The sequence below is a fragment of the Cyprinus carpio genome, chromosome B16, assembly GCF_018340385.1.
Source record: "Cyprinus carpio isolate SPL01 chromosome B16, ASM1834038v1, whole genome shotgun sequence".
Lineage (NCBI taxonomy): Eukaryota > Metazoa > Chordata > Actinopteri > Cypriniformes > Cyprinidae > Cyprinus > Cyprinus carpio.
This window is the reverse complement of record NC_056612.1, coordinates 15,887,180-15,906,714: the sequence shown is the minus strand read 5'-3', so window position 1 is coordinate 15,906,714 and position 19,535 is coordinate 15,887,180. Positions and strand designations below refer to the sequence as shown.

The following is a 19,535-nucleotide window of genomic DNA, read 5'->3' as shown; positions in this document are numbered from 1 at the left end:
AATACTAAAAGCAGAACAATAGTACATTTATAACATTAGTAGTACATTGCTGACAGTCTGAAAAAGGAGATTATATTTTCAATGGAATAGTCTCTTATGCTCACCAAGGCTGCATTTATTTTATAAAAAATACAGTAAGAACAGTAATATTGTGAAATAGTATTAGTTTAAAATATAGATATTTTTTATTATAATGTATTTTAAAATGTAATTTATTCCTGTGACTGTGTGATATCAGCAATTTTGAAAACAGCTGTGCTGCTTAAAGGTATAGTTCACCTAAAAATGAAAATTCTGTCATTAATTACTCCCGCTCATGTTGTTCCAAATTGGTAAAACTTTTATTAATCTTTGTAACAAAATTAAAGATATTTTTGATGAAATGCGAGAGCTTTCTGACCCTGTATAGACAACGCAACAGCGTTGTGGTACTCTTGTGAATGCGTGTCGAAGACTGACATGGAAAAGAAGAAATGTTTTGTTTTCTTTGCATACAAAAAGTATTTGTAGCTTCGTACAATTAAGGTTGACCCACTGATGTCACATGGACAATTTTAACAATGTCCTCAGTACCTTTCTGGGCCTTGAACAGTAGTAGTTTCGTTGCTGTCTATACAGGGCCAGAAAGATCTCGGATTTCATCAAAAAAATCTTAATTTGTGTTCCGAGGATGAATGAAGGGTGAGTAATTAATGACAGAATTTTCATTTTTGGGTGAACTATCCCTTTAAGACTAGTACTGTAGCTGATTCTACTATGGACCTTTGACTTTGATTGGACATGGTAAGGTTTATCACAGCTATTTAATCCTGATTCACTTGTCTAAGTGCATGATAAGCATTTCAGTTTGTTACCTGACAGGCAGCGTTCTGTCTCCTTTTCTGCGATCCATCTCTCGCTGTGGTACCGGATACCAGCGGAAGTTCAGCTTCCAGTTGAAGCCACCATATGTCATATCAGAGCCTGCCATGTACTCAAACGTGTCATCACTGATCACGTCAATGATGGGACACACTACAGTTCTCCTGTGAAATACACACACAGTGATATTAGCAATACACTTTCACTGCTTTGACCTCATCTACCTGAAAGAATGAGTTTTGTCCGCCACAGAATGTCCCTTTTTTATTTTGAATTCAGCTGGCACACGCTCAGACACACCTCTCTTTACTCAAACAGATGCAGACACAAATCAGAGGGGACATTTCGCTAAACTTGTGTCATCAATCAGCGCCAAGCAGCCCACTGTGATGCTAACCCAGGCGATGAGGATTGATCGTGGCACTGCAGGCACACTTTCCTTTCCTAAATTCAGCAGACTGAAGCTTCATCTGCTAATGATGCCCCAACAGGCTGCCCGAGGCAAGACAACACAGAGAATCAGCATGTGTATGTGGGCCTGTGCGCATGTTTAGAAGAGGGGAGAAATACTCCGCATATATCTTCAAAGAATTAAAAGTGAGATGAAAGTGAGTTCATGTTTCTATACCCTACAAGTTCTCCATTTCAGACACAAATACAGCCTTAGGTGAAACCCAACTACAAAAATGTAATAAAGGCCTTGGAAAAAAAACTTTAAAAGCTATTGATCGCTCCGCTCTCTACAAACCAACACGCCAAAAGGGCGGAAAAGAAAGTGTGTGTGAAAATTACTAGTTTGTTTTTATGTTCCACCACAAATTGCAGAAATGAAATGAAAGGCATATGCTGGGTGTAACATTTTTTTGTGTTTGTGACCACATATATGTGTGAGCTATCAATCCACTAGTGAAATGCTATTTCCCAACTTCTAACTTAAAAATTGTTAATTAAAAAATCTTGCAACATCACAAAAAAAAATACCTCACACTCTTTACATTTGTGAGTGACATATTAGTCAGTGTCTATAGTATCTTCAAACATGCACCCTGGGTTTTAATGAGACACCAGACTGAAGAACACCACATCTGGTTAGTGTTCCATTGGTGCAGTCCAACACACACACACACACACACACACACACAGAGATATGATGTTATTTGTTGTGAATGAGTTTTCATGTGTCTTTAGAGATTTATCCTCCTACTTAATGCATGCACACAGATTGTGAGCAGTTTTTTTCTTTATTTATAATTCAATTCAACTATTTTTTGTTATCTTAATATGCAATTACAGTATATTGTGCAGATTTTGTAAATGTTTTTATATTAAGGTAATAATAATTATTATAGACTAGTAATTAGTCTATAGTAGTAGTAGACTAGTAGTTAACCTTAAAACACCTTGACCTTAACCCTAAACCCCCACTAAAAGAAAATATATTCATTATTTATTGATAAAGACTTACCTTAAATAGGTAAATTATAGCTAAGCAAATCTAAATTATCATTAAAATCAAATTTTATTATCACAACTTTATTCACAAAAATAGATCCCACATATTATTCCATCGCATATCCAGTGTATCCAGCAGCACATACTAGGGAAGAAAAGTCAGCTTTGGATCCTAGGGTTACTATGTTGAAATTGTCAAAGTGTTGCAACTTAAAAGGTAGTAGTACTTACTTGTCAAGTTTGATGCGAGCGAGCAGAGGCTCTAGCCAGCCGGTGGTGCATTCACAGTGGGCGTCCAGGAAGGTAATCACCTGACCTGTGGAGATGGACGCCCCCTTCAACCGAGCGCGAATCAGGCCCGAGCGCTGCTCCATCCGTACCACCCTGACAGGAACCTCCAGCTTCCGCACGTACTGCTCCAGCTGCCTCTTCAAGAAGTCTACATGCACACAACAAACAGTTATGCACTTGCTTCACATATACATAGATCACATAGATCAAAATCATATCTTCGCCCAATATCCATCAGTGGATGTTTAGCAAACCAAAACCTCTCTAGATGCAAACCGCAATGCATATTTTAGCCAAGGCACATTCTGAAAAGTTGGGTGGGGGATATATAATTAGGTGAACATTAATTACTGTTTTCCTGATTACCTCACTCCAACTTCATTATAATTTGTTCAGTAGTCTACCAATGCCCCCAACCAGCTGATGGTTTATTTTGCCGTTAAAATTTTATTTTTTTATGTGGCTGCCAACAACAATTTTTTTCACACTGTGGAGCTCAAGTGAGGCTCTTGAAATATAATGATTATTGCCCAAAACGGTGTGTGAGGGAGCATGTTCTTTGTCTTGCCGATGTACAGGAAACCTTTCTTTAATAATTTTAATCAAGTATTGCTCTACATCAGCATCTGCTGTGGGCGGTTTGGTTCACGCTGCCAGTGACTCCAACGCTTTAACACAGCTCATGTGGAACAACATCCTCAGCTACAGCAGCCATCATTAAATACAGATCTAAAGTTACTGCGGTGGGATACCAACGCTGTCTGTTTTGATCAAATAAGCTAGTTCAAAGACACTGAATGACCTGACAAGATTATTCAAACTGTGTTTAGGAACATGAAGGACAGACTGAAACTGTGAAACAATAAAGAAGAAGACCTGTGATAAGTCAACATTCATTTACACTTACATTTATGGTTAAGATGGTATGTGTATTTTGTAAGTCACTGGTTCTTAACCTTTTTGACTCAAAGGCCTCCTGTTGTCCAACACAATATTCAAAGCCATTCAACATCTGCTGATGAGTGGAATGACAGAATTTTCATGTGTTTTAGAGATTATTTTAACAAAAGCAACAAATAAAATCTGTAAGCTGGTCCAAATCTGTCCACAGAAATCTATGTATGGCAAACACGCATCCTCAGATCCAATCACAAGCCTTTAAGAGACCTGACGGGAGGAAACGTCTGTGCAATCCAGTCTCACAGAGGGTTTTTATCTGCTCTCTCAGGCTTTATTTGAGGTGTGATATGCGGAACAGAACAGAACGCTCTGAACTACAAAGACAGCAGGAGCAGCAGGGATTTCTCATGCCAGCGACCCCCCTAAAACACTCCAGAAACACAAAGACAAAAGAATTTCACATTCAGCCGGGAAAGAAAACGTTTATTTTCTGTTTCCGTGTCATTAGCTGGTGATCTGTCTCTTTAACTTCTTCACACATGCAGACAACCTGACAACATCCAAGTTCCATCCTGCAATATTTCCCACTTTAAGGTGCAAATATGTCACATTATGTAAATTAAATGCATTGCAAACTCCTTTACATGTTGTGTAAAACAAGTCAAATGGATGCTCCACTCAAATGAACACTCATCGCTCTCTGCATTCACGTGAGGAAATCTATGCACACGTAAATCAATATCCTGCCTTATTCCTCTAGTCGTTTAAGTGGAAATAAAGAGGAGGAAGAGAGAGTGGGCGGAAAGAGAGAGAAGGAGAACGAGAGAGGACATCATTAGAGGACAAAATTGAGCGGCAGGAAGATGAGAGGAAGAATTTGGGTCTTTATCTCTCCACAGGAGAAGCAGATTAGCACAGATGAGGGAGGAGGGGGGCTGGCAGCTATTCTTATGCAGGACATGACCTACGCAGTCAATCTATTACCGACCCAACTGGTGCATGTGTGCGTGTGTGTGACAGAGTGAGAAAAGAAGACGTTGATGTGTCTTTTTTGCATCTGTCAAAATGTTGCAGTGGTTAGACAGAAGTGTGTGTTTGTGTGTGTCTGTGTGTGTGTGTGTGTGTGAGTGCACACCACAGGCTTCAATGAAGCTTCAAAGCACTCTTGGATGAACACTCTGTCAAAGTCTCTGCAGTCTCTCACGTACAGACTAAATTCTGATGTGGCTACAGTTACTCCAGCTGCGCTTTTTCTGTCATGGCAGGACTTTATAATAATGCTTTCGATCCACTACCTCAAATCTTAAAGGCACAGTTCACCCAAAAATTAACAATCTGTCATTATTTTTTCATTGTCCTGTCACTTCAAACCTGTTTGACTTTCTTTCTTCTGTGAAACACAAAATAAGATATTTCGAAAAATGTCTCGGTGTGTTTATTGTCAATACAGTGAAAACGTATAAATCAACAGTGCAGCAATATATTATAAAGTCAATTTCAAACCGCACTGCTTTTTGTTGGTAAACACTACAAATTCGAATTGAAGCCGATGCAAAATCAAAATTCCAGACTGCACAGAATACAATTGAAATTTCTTGATTCTGCCCGTGAACAATTTGACGAACAATGATAAATGTGAACGCATCTAAAATTAATGAGGTCTTGAAACAATTTATCCCACCGACTTTCCCCTTGGTTGGACAAAAACAGTTGAAAAGATCTGCAAAAATATCTTTGGTTTGGAACGACATCAGGGTAAGTAATGATGTAACCACACTGGTGCGTAGAAAAGACCCAATAGTAGTGTACTCAACTTCCTGTAATCAACAACACAACTCGCTTACAAAAATAGTACAAAAAATAAAACAAGGCAGACACGCACCTATGAAATCTATAATGAGGAAAACATAGATCTAGCAGTTACATTCACTATTTACCTTCCATTACAAACCATATATCTAATAAAAGAGAGCATATGAAATACAAAGAGAAACCCTGAGAGAAAGAGAATCAATAGAGTGGAAAAAAAACACAAAGGGAGAAAAGGGCATAAAGTTTTTTTCTCTAGTGTGTCCTTCAGATAAATAGTGCTCCTCTGAAACTGTAAGGTCAGCGTTTCCAATGAATGAAGGTTTGAAGTGAGCAGATATTCACTGATATAAAACAGAACAAGCCAGTTTTATGAACATGTTAAATAAGCTATCCATATTGTAATGGCCTAGAGCAGGGATTCCCAAAGATTTTTGATCAGTTAAATCCCTTAGACCTAAATATTTATTTAAAGTCTCCCAGAGGTTTTACATTTTATTTCACATTTAATGTTTTAATTTTACATTGTCATTATTCCATTACTTTTTAGCTTTTCATCAACTTGTAAACCCTTATAGTTCCTCACAATCCCAGTTTGGGAAATGCACTCTGTCTCGCAACACTGACAATCTTGCTTCATCCTCCTCTTCTCATCCTATGAAAACAGTACCAGCAAGTGTCCTAACAGAGTTCTATGTTTGTGTACATGTAGGTTTTTGTGTGTGTGTTTGAGTCATCACATCACAGTGCTGTCAGCAGTTTCGTTGGCTGTGTTGCTGTGTTTGTGAGTGAATGTTCACCCTGGAGCTGTAAACCTCAAGCTGGGTCACATGGAGCACTCGTGCAGGGCTTTCAGCACCCATTGCAATGACGCTGAAGGGCAACAGAGTTACGTAGAGGTCAGTGCACTCCGGAGCAGCTGCCAAGGAGACCAATGCCAGTGAAACACCCGCCAGACACATTTCTACAGTCAGCTGAAACACTCCTGACCTCTCGGGTCACTCAGAGTCAGCAGCGTAAAACTTGGTGGCTCCCTCAACACAGCCTACAAGAATATATTTTTCAGTGAAGTGTCCCTTTAAAAGATCAAATTGGTTTAGACTGCAGCAATATTAAGTAAACAAGAAAAAAATTCCTTTGATATATATTCATGTTTTAAGTTTAAATATAAATTCAGTCATCATTTACTTATCATGAGGGTCATTAAAAAATGTATGACTGTCTTTTTTATGTGAAACACAGTATGAGAAGATATTTTGAAAAATGTCACATACAGTGAAGCTCCAATATTGCTTTAGTCCTCACTGACTTTAACTCAATGCATTCTTTAAAATATCTTCTTTTGTGCTTCACAGAAGAAAGGAAGTAATACATATTTCACAAACTTTAGCCTTTTCACAAACTGATGTTTTGTTTTGGATGCCTCTCCAGAAATGTTATAAAATAATTATATTAATTCAGTTTGTTTATTCTTAAAAACCGCGCTTTGCTAAATACAATTAAATTCAGGAAAAACAAATTAATTGTAACATGTATTCATGTAGACCGATTCATTCATAATTTATTGTCAGTTTCTTTTTACCCTTCTTACCTCATCTCCAAGCTCTCTGTTAGTGTTTAAAAATCAATAGGAAACTAAATGTTAACCCGATCCATCACAAAGCTTCACTGTTGCTTCATGGCATTCTACCACATAATATGAAAAAATGCTGGATATCAGCATTATCACTCACTATCTTTGTTTCAATATATTATCATAAAAGTTCAGTGTTTTTGGTCGTGTCACTGCTTCGACACTGGAGGCGACGGCAGTGAAGTGATGGAGAAAATGATTCAGGGCTACGGGAAAAAAATGCCTGTAGAATCAAGCACAGGTCTGTCAACACCTGGATTGAATAATTACACTAATAAGTACGACACCAGCTAAATCAGATTTCCCAGGATTCACTGCAGAGCAGGAGAAATGCATATGATAATTTGATTTATCATTTAAAATGAGTCATTGTGACATTTTAATGAGTTTTAGAGTAAGGTGTTAGACTCAATAGACTAATGTATATATCATTTAGAAGATAATAAAATTTAAACCACAGCGAATGAGATGCACAGTATATAAGAGAGCTAGAAATATGAAGATTCGAAAAGCCTTTGGACTTTTTATTTGTTATCACAATTTTTTAATAGCTCTCGAGTGGTTCTAATAGCTCTAATATTGATTTGTATATTTACAGATGTAATAAAATTTTGGCCAATACCAACAAGGCAATAATTATATTCATGTTACGGCCAATAACTGATAAATCGCAGATATTAAAATTCTACTTTGTATAATATAAAAAAAGAAAAAAGAAAAAAAAAAACTAAAATTTAAATCATTTTAAATACTAAACTATAATGTACAGAATAAGTGAGCATTAGACGATATCAAAGGTCACATAAATGTAAAATCAAAGAAGAAGAGCATGTACAATTAAATATCAGCCAATATGCATCCAAAATCAACTAAAAAAATCCCTTATATTGGCTGATAATCGATATGGTGTATATATATATATATATATATATATATATATATAGTGGATCTCTATGCTAAAAATACTGGTGGTTTTCACAGGACCCCCACTTTTAACATGAGTGTATATTTGATTGTGTGTGTGTAAGTGTGGGCTAATGATAATATAATTCCAGGTATGTATTCATTACACCTACTAATCCACTAATCCCATAATCTAGCCAAATTACAGGTTAGTGCAGCAGATAACGACAAAGACACTAGAGCTGCAAACCCACACAGCAGCAGACACACAATAGAGCTAGTCAGAGACATCAGGCTGAACATACACACACACACTCTCTCTCTGTATAAATCTGTCTTAACAAACACGCTCGCTTTCCAGTGCGTAAATCACATTTCATCATTGACGTTAATATGCAACAAGGTCACCGGCCATCTTTTTCCTCCAGATGTGTTCTGTTCCCTTTCACTGCACACAAACACACAAAATAAACACAGTGAAAGCAGAGCTGACATGATAAAGGCATTTTCAAAGAGTGGAAACAAAACCATGTCATTATCTCTGGATTGCTGCAGTACAATGTCCTCATCTTAATTTAGAGATCTGTGTGAGTGCATTTATATGTGTATGCGAGAGATTTCTGTGCTATCATTCCCCCTCTTGGCATTTAGCACCACATACATCTGTCAAATTGACGGGTACGTTACTGATCTAACTTGCCAATTCATCCAAGATTCATAATCAAAATGTCTGCTTAAACCAAGCCCCTTTCTTAAAATCAAGCTCAGTTTCTCATTCAGATCTGCCTCCATCCAATCAACAGCTGATGGATAGAACCAAGTCCAGATCTGCCTCCATCTGTTCATCAGATGATGGATGGAAAAAATCTGTTACATTACAATTTAAAATAGAAAACTAAATAGAAATCTGCCATTATTTCTTCACTCACACAGCTTTCACAAGCTCTTTAACTATTCTTCGGGTTGCCAACAGAATATGTATGAGAATGCCTAAGTTGCTCCTTTCTATACAATACAAGGCAAGTTTTTGTACAAAATGGCTTTATTTCTTTCTGTGGATACAAAATACTAGGAAAATAGCATATATATTTTGTATAGACTACTATTGTGGGGCTTTTTTGTCATTTGAAGCCTCATCAACTATTACTGTATAGAAAATAGCTGCATGAACGTTCTTCAAAAGATCTAATTTTGTGTTTCACAGAAAAAAGTCAGTCATGTATGTTTTAACAACATGAGGGTGAGTAAATGATGACAGAATTTTTGGGTGAACTGTAACTTTAACAAACAAGAAAACACTTCAGCAAACACACACACACACTTAGGCACATTTGTTTTCCTTACATGGTGGGAACTTTTCATTGACCTCTATTGTTTCCTATTCCCTAACCCTAAAATAAAGGGATAGTTCACACAAAAATTTAAATTACCCCATGATTTACTCATCTTCAAGCCATCCTGGTTGTACAGTATATGACTTTCTTCTTTAGGACCTTAAGAATTGGTTTTGTAATGTGAATTTGTTTTTCTTTTCCATGCTTTACAATAGCAGTGAATGGGGATCGAGATTTTGAAGCCAAAAAAGTGCATCCATCCATCATAAAAAGTACTCTACATGGCTCCAGGGGGTTAATAAAGGCCTTCTGAAGTGAAGCGATGTGTTTGTATAAGAAAAATATCCATATTTAAAACTTTATAAACCGTAATCTCTAGTTTCCGCTAACTGTTGTACACGCGTACACGAGAGAGCGGCATTCCAGCAGATGACTCTTTAAGACATGTTTCCAAAGCTGTTAACCTTATGACCACTGGCTCTCCACAGTGTAGGAGATTTCAGGTTTTATTATCCTTGTGGAAACATTTGGTCCCCAAAACACTGGCAAAATCAAGTGTGCACAAACTCACCTCTCTCACTGGCGTCATCCACCAGGACGATTTCCTCCAGCAGGGGTCTCGGTGACCTGTCGATGACGCTCTGGACTGTTCGGAGCAGAGTGGTCCACGCTTCATTATGGAACACAATCACCACACTGGTGCGTGGGAGGCCGTCTGGATACACCTTTGTTTTACACCTGCAAAATATATACCTTGGTAATGAGAATGGACAAAACCTGCAGACGATCAAGTTCAAGATATTAAAAAAAGAAGCTACATTCTCCTAAACTCTCTTCCCTCCTGAGCACAGAAATAGAGAGACTGCACAGGGTCTGGAGAGCTGCAGAGAGCTCTGTTTGAGATGAGAGGAGATTAGCACTTATCAGAAACACACAAGCCGTTATGGAGAAATGGTGAGTGGAGAGCTGCTGGAGAGACTGTGAATGCATCTCATTTAGTATGAGGAGCTCTAAAAACAGATGACACTAGAATAAATGATAACAGAGAGTCTGAATGAATGTTTGTAACTTTGGCAGGTTTGGTCACAATAGAAGTTTAGAGGAATGCTGATGCTTTCATACAATAAAAATAAAAGGCCATATGATGTCAATGATGGCTATGTGATTGTTTCTTCTGTATTATAAACTATCATGACACACCAAATTTGAATATGAGCATGTTTACGTTTCACAAATAAAAAAGATAACATATTCAGTAAATGATTTAGGAATTCAAATTTCAGTTGATTTTTGGGCATATGGAGCCCATAAAGGGACACGGTGATAGAAAAAAATACGAGATGGGAGAAAAGAATATGTTTTTATATATTAGCATTCCTGCCTCATTTCTTATTGTATATTAGCATAAAAGCATAAACCGGTTTTATGTTCATTCACAAAAGTTTTGCATTTCCCAAGAAACTGAATTTGTGCTCCCAATAAACTGTGCATCTTCAGACAAAACTTTTGCATTTGCATAAAAAACCTCTGATTTTTCCCAAGAAACATTGTATTCGCTCACAAAAATTTTAGGCAAAGTTTCTCAGGGGAACAAAAAATTTATCTTTTTTTTTTCTCATCACTATGTCCCTTTATGGGGACCATATAACTATTAATTTAAGTTCTGTTAAATTAAGGCTATTTAATTTATCCATTTTTGGTAATTTAATTGTACAAATTCAATTTCCACAGTAATGTTTATTGTTCCTTTCTTTTTCTTTTCCACCAATTCTCATTGTAGCCAGTTATTCTGGAAATAAGAATGTTCTGGCAATAAGAACGCACAATGAATTTAATTGAAGAGGGAGAAAGTGAGATTCCAATCTTTCTTGGATTCCAGAATATGGTCTGAAATTCCAATAAATGTTTCCATAAACATTCCATTCCTCGACTTCCTTATTGGTCTAAATTTCAATCAGTCATCCAGAGCATGGGCTCTGATTGGTCATTTGAGGAGCTGTGGGCAAGTTCAGAGAATGTGTTGATTGTTTGTCGATTATGTAACTGCAGGTCACTGTGCCAGTCAGTCTATGCTGTTGTAGGAAGAGGAAAACCAGTGTTTGTTGTATCTGGAAAGCTAAAGTGGGACACACGCTTCCACTTCCTGCCTCATTTCCTGTTTGCCCTAGCACAGCTGCGGGATTTTGGCCTGCGATCACCCAAAAAGACAAAACATCAAGCACAAAACCACATTCAGCAGCAAACATAACTACAATGATCTAAATGATTCATAACTTACACGAAAAACAATAACACAATAAACAATAAAACAATTAAAGAGAGATGAAAGAGATAAAACACCTTCCAACCTACCTGCCATCACACACACAATTAATTAAATGAAGGTGAGGGTTTGTAGCCCATCATGTCCCATCACTGCGGTAACACAAACCCTCTTGGCCCCATCTTTCTTAAACTCATCATCTGGAAACACACAGACTGCTCTTTTTAAATTCATTAACCTAATGTTGACTCTCAGGACCCCAGACAATGGTTTAATTTGCAGCCGAGGCGTCTCATTGGTCAGCCCTGCTACCTGCTTGATTAAAATGAAGCACAGATTTAGCTCTCATTCCTTGGTGTCCGTTCTCCTAGATTTTCTGTCTCTCTATAAAAATCAATTTTGTAAAACAGGGAGATCATGCATCCCTTCCCTCCAACCAGCACAGACACCATCAAAGTGTGAGTGAGCTGAGTGGGTGAGGTAGCATATGTCTGGCCATGGCTTTATATGTGTGTACGCGAGTGCGTGTGTGTGTGTGTCTAAGAGCAAAGGCTAAATCAGCCTAAAATAGCTGCGACAACATAGAAACGAATGGCTGATCAAAAGATGGAAGGAATCAAAGATGAAACACACACACACACACATGCTCGCACAAACCCTCAGAGACACCAGACACACACACAATCACATTTCTCAGGACCTAGGAATAATTGGATATATTTGGTGCAATCAGAGAGAGACAAAAACAGCCGTAGGTCTGTAGAACTCTTCCATCACTCTCTCTCTCTCACACACACATACACACACACACATATACGCACATTATTATACTGGATTTTTTTAACAGACTCCCCAGGCCAAATCTTGCTTAACTTCAGCACAGAGAGAGAGAGAATGAGAGATGCAGTGGAAGAAGAATGTGAGCTGTAGTTATTCAGTCATTTACAGGACATCCTACTTGATTAAGTTAGTCCAATGATGCAGCTCACTGTGATTTTACACACATTTTCAGCTGTGTGTGTGTGTGTGTGTGTGTGTGTGTGTGTGTGTGTGTGTGTGTTTGGGAGGAGTAACTGAGGACAGCCTTTCTCTTTTACTTTTGCTCTCCCTCTAAAGCAGAGATAACAGCCAGAGGACACACAGGATCGGTTAGTCATCAGTTCTCAAAGTCACCCTAATCTCAAACACACACATGCTAAATCCAAATCTCTCTGACCAGCACTTTCATCATATCAAAGAACAGAATCAAAACATGAAAATGAAAATACAAAAACAACCAGCTGGTGTCACGGCTGGCTTCATAATACAAAATACAGACTACAAATTGCAACTGTGGACTGAAGGCCACATTTGACTTTTTATTTGGTCAAACGTTTGTGTACTTGTGTAAAGCAGTTGAAATAAACTTTCAGTTGGTTGTGAAGCCACTGTTTCTGTCAGCATTTTTACTTTTATATTGCAATAACTGTATACAGGTATGGATATAAATGTATTTAAATAAATGTTGTTCTTTTTAACTTTTTATTCACCAAAGAATCCCGAAAAAAAAAAAAAATAGTTTCCACAAATAAATTTGAGCAGTTTTCAACATTGATAATAATAATAATAAATGTTACTTTAGCATCAAATCAGCATATTACAGCAGCATGATCTCTGAAGGATGATGTGACACTGAAATGTTGGATTAATGATGTTGAAAATTCAGCTTTTGAAAAATGTAATTATTAAAATAGAATAGCTATTTAAATTGAACTAATATTTAACAATATATCAGTTTCTACTGTATCAAATAAATACAGCCTTGGAGAGCATAAGAGTCTTCTTTCAAAATATTTAAAGGGGTCATATGATGCAATTTCAAATTTTCCTTTCTCTTTGTTGCCGCCACCACCATCACCACCATAGACGCTGTGTGTTTCACTGTGAAAGCGAAACTACTTTGTTTGGCCTTCCAAAAGAGGACGATATCCGCTTCGTCATGCTTGGAGCTGATCCGTGCTGGTCGCTGAGGAAATACATCCACTTTGGACTGTGGATCGCTGAATCGGCTTTCCCTGTGGACAAAGTGGAGTCCAGCACGGGGTTGTCACATGTGGTTGCTGCAAGCCTAAGGCCCACTCCTTCATAGAATCCACCTGCCGCACCGTTCTCAAGCCGCCCGCCTCTGCTCACTCAAGCCGGCCGCGGTCACTCTAGACCGTGGCTCACTCTAGGCCTCCGGCCTTCACTCACTCAAGGCTGCGGTGTGTGACACTGTTTCATTGAGAAAGCAAAACTACTTTGTTTTTGCCTTACAAAAGAAGACACGACTAGAAATCATGTTTATATCACGTTTATAATGGGTTTTATGTTTATATCTCGTCGCTCCGGCCGGACAAGGCTTCACAATATGTTAAGAGGCGTAACATTTCCATCACACGCTTGAGGCATTCGTCCAATCACAACGCGCTGGATAGCTGGCCAATCACAGCACAGCTCGCTTTTCAGAGCGATGAGCCTTGTAAAAATCAACGCATTTCAGAAGGCGGGGCATAGAGGAGAAACAACAATGTACAGTATGTGGAAAATACTGTGATTTTTTTAACCTTAAACTAGGGCTGGGCGATATATCTAACGATATGATCATGCGTATCTAGTCAGTATATCTGGTTCCTTGATTACCGCTAAATCGCCATCACCTGCTTTCAAATGGAGCGACATTTAATAGACAGAGCCGTAGTTCACTGACCAGCTATGCAATATCGTGTTCATTATCGAAGGCGATTCATCTATATCGCCCAGCCCTACCTTAAACCACATTTCATTACACCAAATACACAAAATACACCTCTTCTCACATCCCCTCCTTGACTCCTAAACTTTAGTATCTTAGTGAAAATGATTTATACATTAATCATTTATTATTTTAAAAAATACATTAATTTATTTATTCACTCTGTAGAGTCAATTATTTTCTCATGTTCTTAGAAGGCTTGCCTCTCTTTACTCCTCAAAAACACTTTTTTTTCTTCTCAGAAATACTTTTTTTTACAATGCCAAAAAAAGCTAACTGAATCTAAGAGAAAGTAAAAAAGACATATAAAAACAAAGACTGTCAAACTGTAAAGGAAATATTGTGTTACCTTACCACAGTACAGTTCTCAGCATCAAACACACACACACACACACGCACACACAAACATACACATACAGAGTTCCCTCCCAGACAGCAGGAATGTGGTGAAGGAGAAAAGGTCAGTATTGTTCCCAGCTGTGAGCTGTTCTCTCTGCGAAACACAACTATAAAAACAGCGTGTGTTTTGGTGTGGTTGTGTAAATCTATGCTGACTGCGAGTTTACAGTCTTGACCATATGCTTTTAATGGTTTTGCACAACTTGCAAATTACAAAAATACAAGCCAAAAACATTTTGCTCACCACACTGCGGAGGCAAACCAAAAAACTTGCATGCAGAGACCAAAGAAACAAGAATAAAAAAGGCAAAAGGAAAAAATCAAGCAATGCAAAATTTAGCTGACAAATCGCCCAGTGATTATGTTAATCAAATCATTAAACAGTATGCTGAACAGCCAATCAGGTCATCAAGCACACTTTTGAACAGCTAATCATCTTATGAAGGTCAATACAACAACAAATCTTTTTAAGGGGATCATATTCTACAGCAGAGATGTTCAATGAATGATCCAAAAGGTCCAGCCTCTACATTTCCTTCACAACAGAGGTCCTCATACAGAGGACAATATAATTTTTTAAACTGTTATTAAGTTCCCTGTGAACAGCATTAGTACTTTGCAAATTAAAAGTACTTGTCAAACTGGGGTCAAAAAAGCAGTGTCTGGGAACATTTCTATAAAAAGATATTAACATTTTTCATCAGTTCAGGCAAAGTGGATTTGAATATTAAGTTAGGATCAATTGTTTAATCAGTTGTCTATTGTTTTCAAAACCCCTTGCTGCATTCTCATTTTCTACAGCGTTCTAACAAAAGTATCAATCTCTCACTGCTGTTTCTGCACTGCTATTGTTAAAATAACTTGTCATCTGACTGAAGCTCTTTTTTAATCAGCAACAGGGTGCTTTATGTCTTCAGCGGGGAGAGAAGTAATGTGCATGTAGCGGAAAGAGTTGAAAAGAAGCGTGTCTGGAGCTAGTTAATAATATTAGAAGAGACAGCAGCCATCATTACCACAAACAACACTGAGCACTTGTGATGTGTACAGCACTGAAAAAAAATATACTACATTTTTTTAAGGTAAGTGGTTGCAAACTATTTATTTTAGCTACATTTAATAAAAAAATAACAAATATATATATATATATATGTATATATATATATATATATATGTATGTTGAAAGTTAGTCAACTAAATTTGTTTATTTAAATGTAGCTAAAATAAATTGATTGCAACCACTTACCTTAAAAAATGTAAAAAAAATTGTAAAAAATTACCATAAAAAGTCGTTTTGACATACTGTTTAATGTCACTATTTTTGTAGTTTTAATTAGCTTTAATTAACTGTTGTCTTGCGCAACTGGAACCAGAGCAGATCAAACTTGTCTAATATTTCGTTTCATTCAGATTTATAAGTTGCTTTTTATTTTTATTGATATATTTTCCATTTTCATTTTAGTTGTCTTTTTAGTTTTAAGTTTTAGTTGTCTGTCATTTTTATTTTTATTTATTTTTATATAGTTATTCTTTTATATTTCAGTCTTAGTTTACTTATCAATAGTTTTAGTTGTACTTATTAGTACATCAAGTCAAACTCACGGCGCGTCACTCCTGGATCATTGGAAATGGGCAAAAAGGCGGGAGCTGTTTGCTGAAGCCACACCCACCTAGCTTGACGGCAGTGTCAGCAGCGGCAATCCACCTGTCACTCAAGTGGCCACGCCCTTAATTATGCAGAACTTTAAGGCTTGATATAATTTAAACGGATGAGTTATACAAAAATTCAAAAATTCATGAATAGCAAAATTAGCTATATAGACCAAAATCATTTTTTGTACCAGGCTGTAAACAAGTTTTTTCTGCTGTAAAGTTGAGGCATTTTAACATGGGGAATCTATGGGATTGACTCCCTTTTGGAGCCAGCCTCTAGTGGCCAGTCGATGGATTTTTAGTCACTTCCTTATTAGGTTCACGAGAGAGAGTTGGAGGTTGCCACTTGGGTTTAAATTATAGGTAACACTTTATTTTAAGGTGTCCTTGTTACACGTTACATTTACTTACTATTGTAACAACAATAATTATGCATAATTACATGAAAGTAACCCTAAGCCAAACCCTAATCTTAACCCTAACCATATAGTAAGTACATGTAGGTAATTAATATTACTCAGTACCTAAATGTATTACGTTCGTTAATTACACTGTAACAAAGACACCTTAAAAGTGTTACCAAATTATGTCTACTCAGCACATCAGATGTTTTTCATGTCAGATTTCTGAATGCCACAGTTTCACGGACAAAATGAGAAAAAGCTCAAACATGAAACTCATTTACTGCCTCATAAATCAACCAGATTTCAGTTTGCTGTTTTGCCAAGATTTCAAGGATCAACTAGATGACACAATATTGGGACCGTTCATGCAGGGGTGTGTTTGGGAAGAAACAGCCACAACCAGGCACACACAAATACATGAAAATGCTTGCTCAAACACACACACATACACACTTACTTTCCCCTTTGGCAGATAAATTTTCAGTAGCTTTCATCTCCACTTTCCTTTTTTTCTCGCCTAGTTATTCCACTTCCTTCCTTCTGTAGAGATTGAGATATCTTACTTCTTTGATATCAGATCTCTCTCTCTCTCTCCGGCTCTCGCTCGTCCTCCTTTGATATGTAATTTAGAGAAACAGAATAATGTATTCCATTTTACTCCATTCAGAGCAGCAAGGCAGTAATTTAGTACACATCACACACAGCACTTAGGTGCTATGAGTGTGTGTGCGTGTGTGTGTGTATGTGTGTGCAAGACAAGCGAGAGAGCAGAAGGTCAGGAAAAACAGAGAGGTAACTGGGAAAAGCTTCATCTGCTGATGCACAGTAAAGCATAACATGACATGTTTGAAGAGCGTTGCTAAGATACTGTCAAATCAGTCCAATCAGAATCTGATCCTCCAACCAGACGAAAAACGATCCTTAAAGCTGAAGTGCTTCAGTTTTCCTTCCCCAGCTTATATATGCAGAGACAACAAGAATAAATCAGCAATCGCCTGTGAATCATTTTATCAGAATACACAGCTCATTTTCGATGTCTGGCAACGTAGAAAGATGTTTAGATGTTTAGAGGTTTAGATTACTTTTCTATGGGAAGTCTGCTTCATATTTTGAAAGAAATTATGTATACAGTAGTCCATACTTATGACAAGCTGGTTTTGAGTGCATGTGATTTTCTATACACACTCAGTGGACCATAGAACAGCCCAGACCCTTCATAACACGGATTTAACAAGATCCCGGAAACCTTCTTGGGGCATGTTGACATGATCGCATCATGCAGATTTGCTGCAGATTTGTCAGTTTGTGTGTGAGGAGAATGAACGAGGGGGAGAGAGAGAGATGAGATGATGGATCCTTCTTCCCTTACATGTTTTTGAGCAGTAGAGTCAACAAAACACATCAGACCATGCGCTCTCACGCAAATATGAGATCATATTTGCAGAGAAAATCAGAGGCAGGCAAACATGATGACTCTCACAGGCTCATTTACTCACTCTATTCCAGCTGCAGCATACACACCCCACACTGCGCATCCCCACTCGCTCAAATTCCATCACATCAACATGGAAAGCCATGGGCAAACCCGTTTGTATGGTTGAATCAAACACAAATGGAGTCAAATAGCAGCATTGTAGACCAACATTCTGTATTTTTTTCATTTAATTTTTCATATTTTTTATTAATTTATTTATTGGTAAGATGTTATAAAAATGTGTAAAACCATTTTAGTGAAAAGGTAAACAGTAGATGGGTAACATGTTTATTCATTTTAAATCCTAATGTTTCTTTTAATTACTTTTTTTTAAAAACTTTGATTTCTATCTCTTAAAATTAATGCTGTTCATCTGAACTATTTATTCTTCAAAGAATCTTAAAAAAAAAAAAAAGCTAATCAGCATATTAGAATAATTTCTGAAGGATCATGTGACACTGAAGACTAGAGTAATGGATGCTTAATATTCAGCTTGCCATCACAGTAACAAATTACATTTTAACATTTATTAACTTTAAATACACTCTAAAATACACTCTGTCGTTAAATGTTGTCTGACAGGAAAAGAAATTATAGACACCTCCAAGCACACACACGCGCACACACACACACACACACACACACACACAAAGAGAGAGTCACAGTTTGACAATGCATCTGTTAACATCAGATAGTTTAAAACAAATACTGAAACGCAAACTGGAATTTTGAGCCAAATCGTGCGGCCCTACAAATATGTATAACAAACCTGGTGTTTATTATATATATTTATTGTTTTAAAAACTCGCAAATCACAAAAAATACTGCCAAGCCATCAGAACCAAACCAAAATACATGATTAAAAAACTGAGGTATGAACTGAAACACTGGCTAACTGTATTGTTGCATCCTATATATATATATATATATATATATATATATAGATAGATATCCTGTATATATATATACACACACACAGATGGAAAGAGATGGTACTACATAATTACAAAACTCATTAAACAACAATAATCCTGGCATTTTTATCAGACCTGCAGTTCCCTCCAGTGACCCAGTGATTTATCACCCCGCCAGGCACTGCCAGGATGCATATGCAAACGATTTAGTTCATTAAACACACTTGACGTAATGCTTGACGTGCAGCTGTATGCGAGTGTGTGAATATTGCGTCCGCCTCACAGACGTGCTACTGCTTTACTTGGCTCCGAGACCTCGGGTGACATTACTGTCATGGTAGAATAGTTTCCATGGTCGCGCCTTGAAAGAGAGAACATCCAGGGACTTATTAAAACCGTAAATATTTAAGGCAAGGCCTTTTGAAAGCGTGTGTGTCCACCGTAGAGCGACAAACTCCACATTATTTAGTGCAGT

General features: G+C 37.4%; 1 protein-coding gene across 1 annotated transcript in view; it reads right to left on the bottom strand.

Annotated features, from left to right (window-relative positions):
* Positions 1–19,535, bottom strand: part of galnt1 (UDP-N-acetyl-alpha-D-galactosamine:polypeptide N-acetylgalactosaminyltransferase 1) — an 88,450-nt gene that overhangs the window by 12,005 nt on the left and 56,910 nt on the right. Inside the window, exons 5-7 of the mRNA XM_042741076.1 lie at positions 9,755–9,921; positions 2,545–2,752; positions 855–1,025 (exon numbers count right to left, since the gene is read on the bottom strand). Of these exons, the coding sequence (XP_042597010.1) occupies positions 855–1,025; positions 2,545–2,752; positions 9,755–9,921 (546 nt within the window). The remainder of the gene's footprint in view (positions 1–854; positions 1,026–2,544; positions 2,753–9,754; positions 9,922–19,535) is intronic.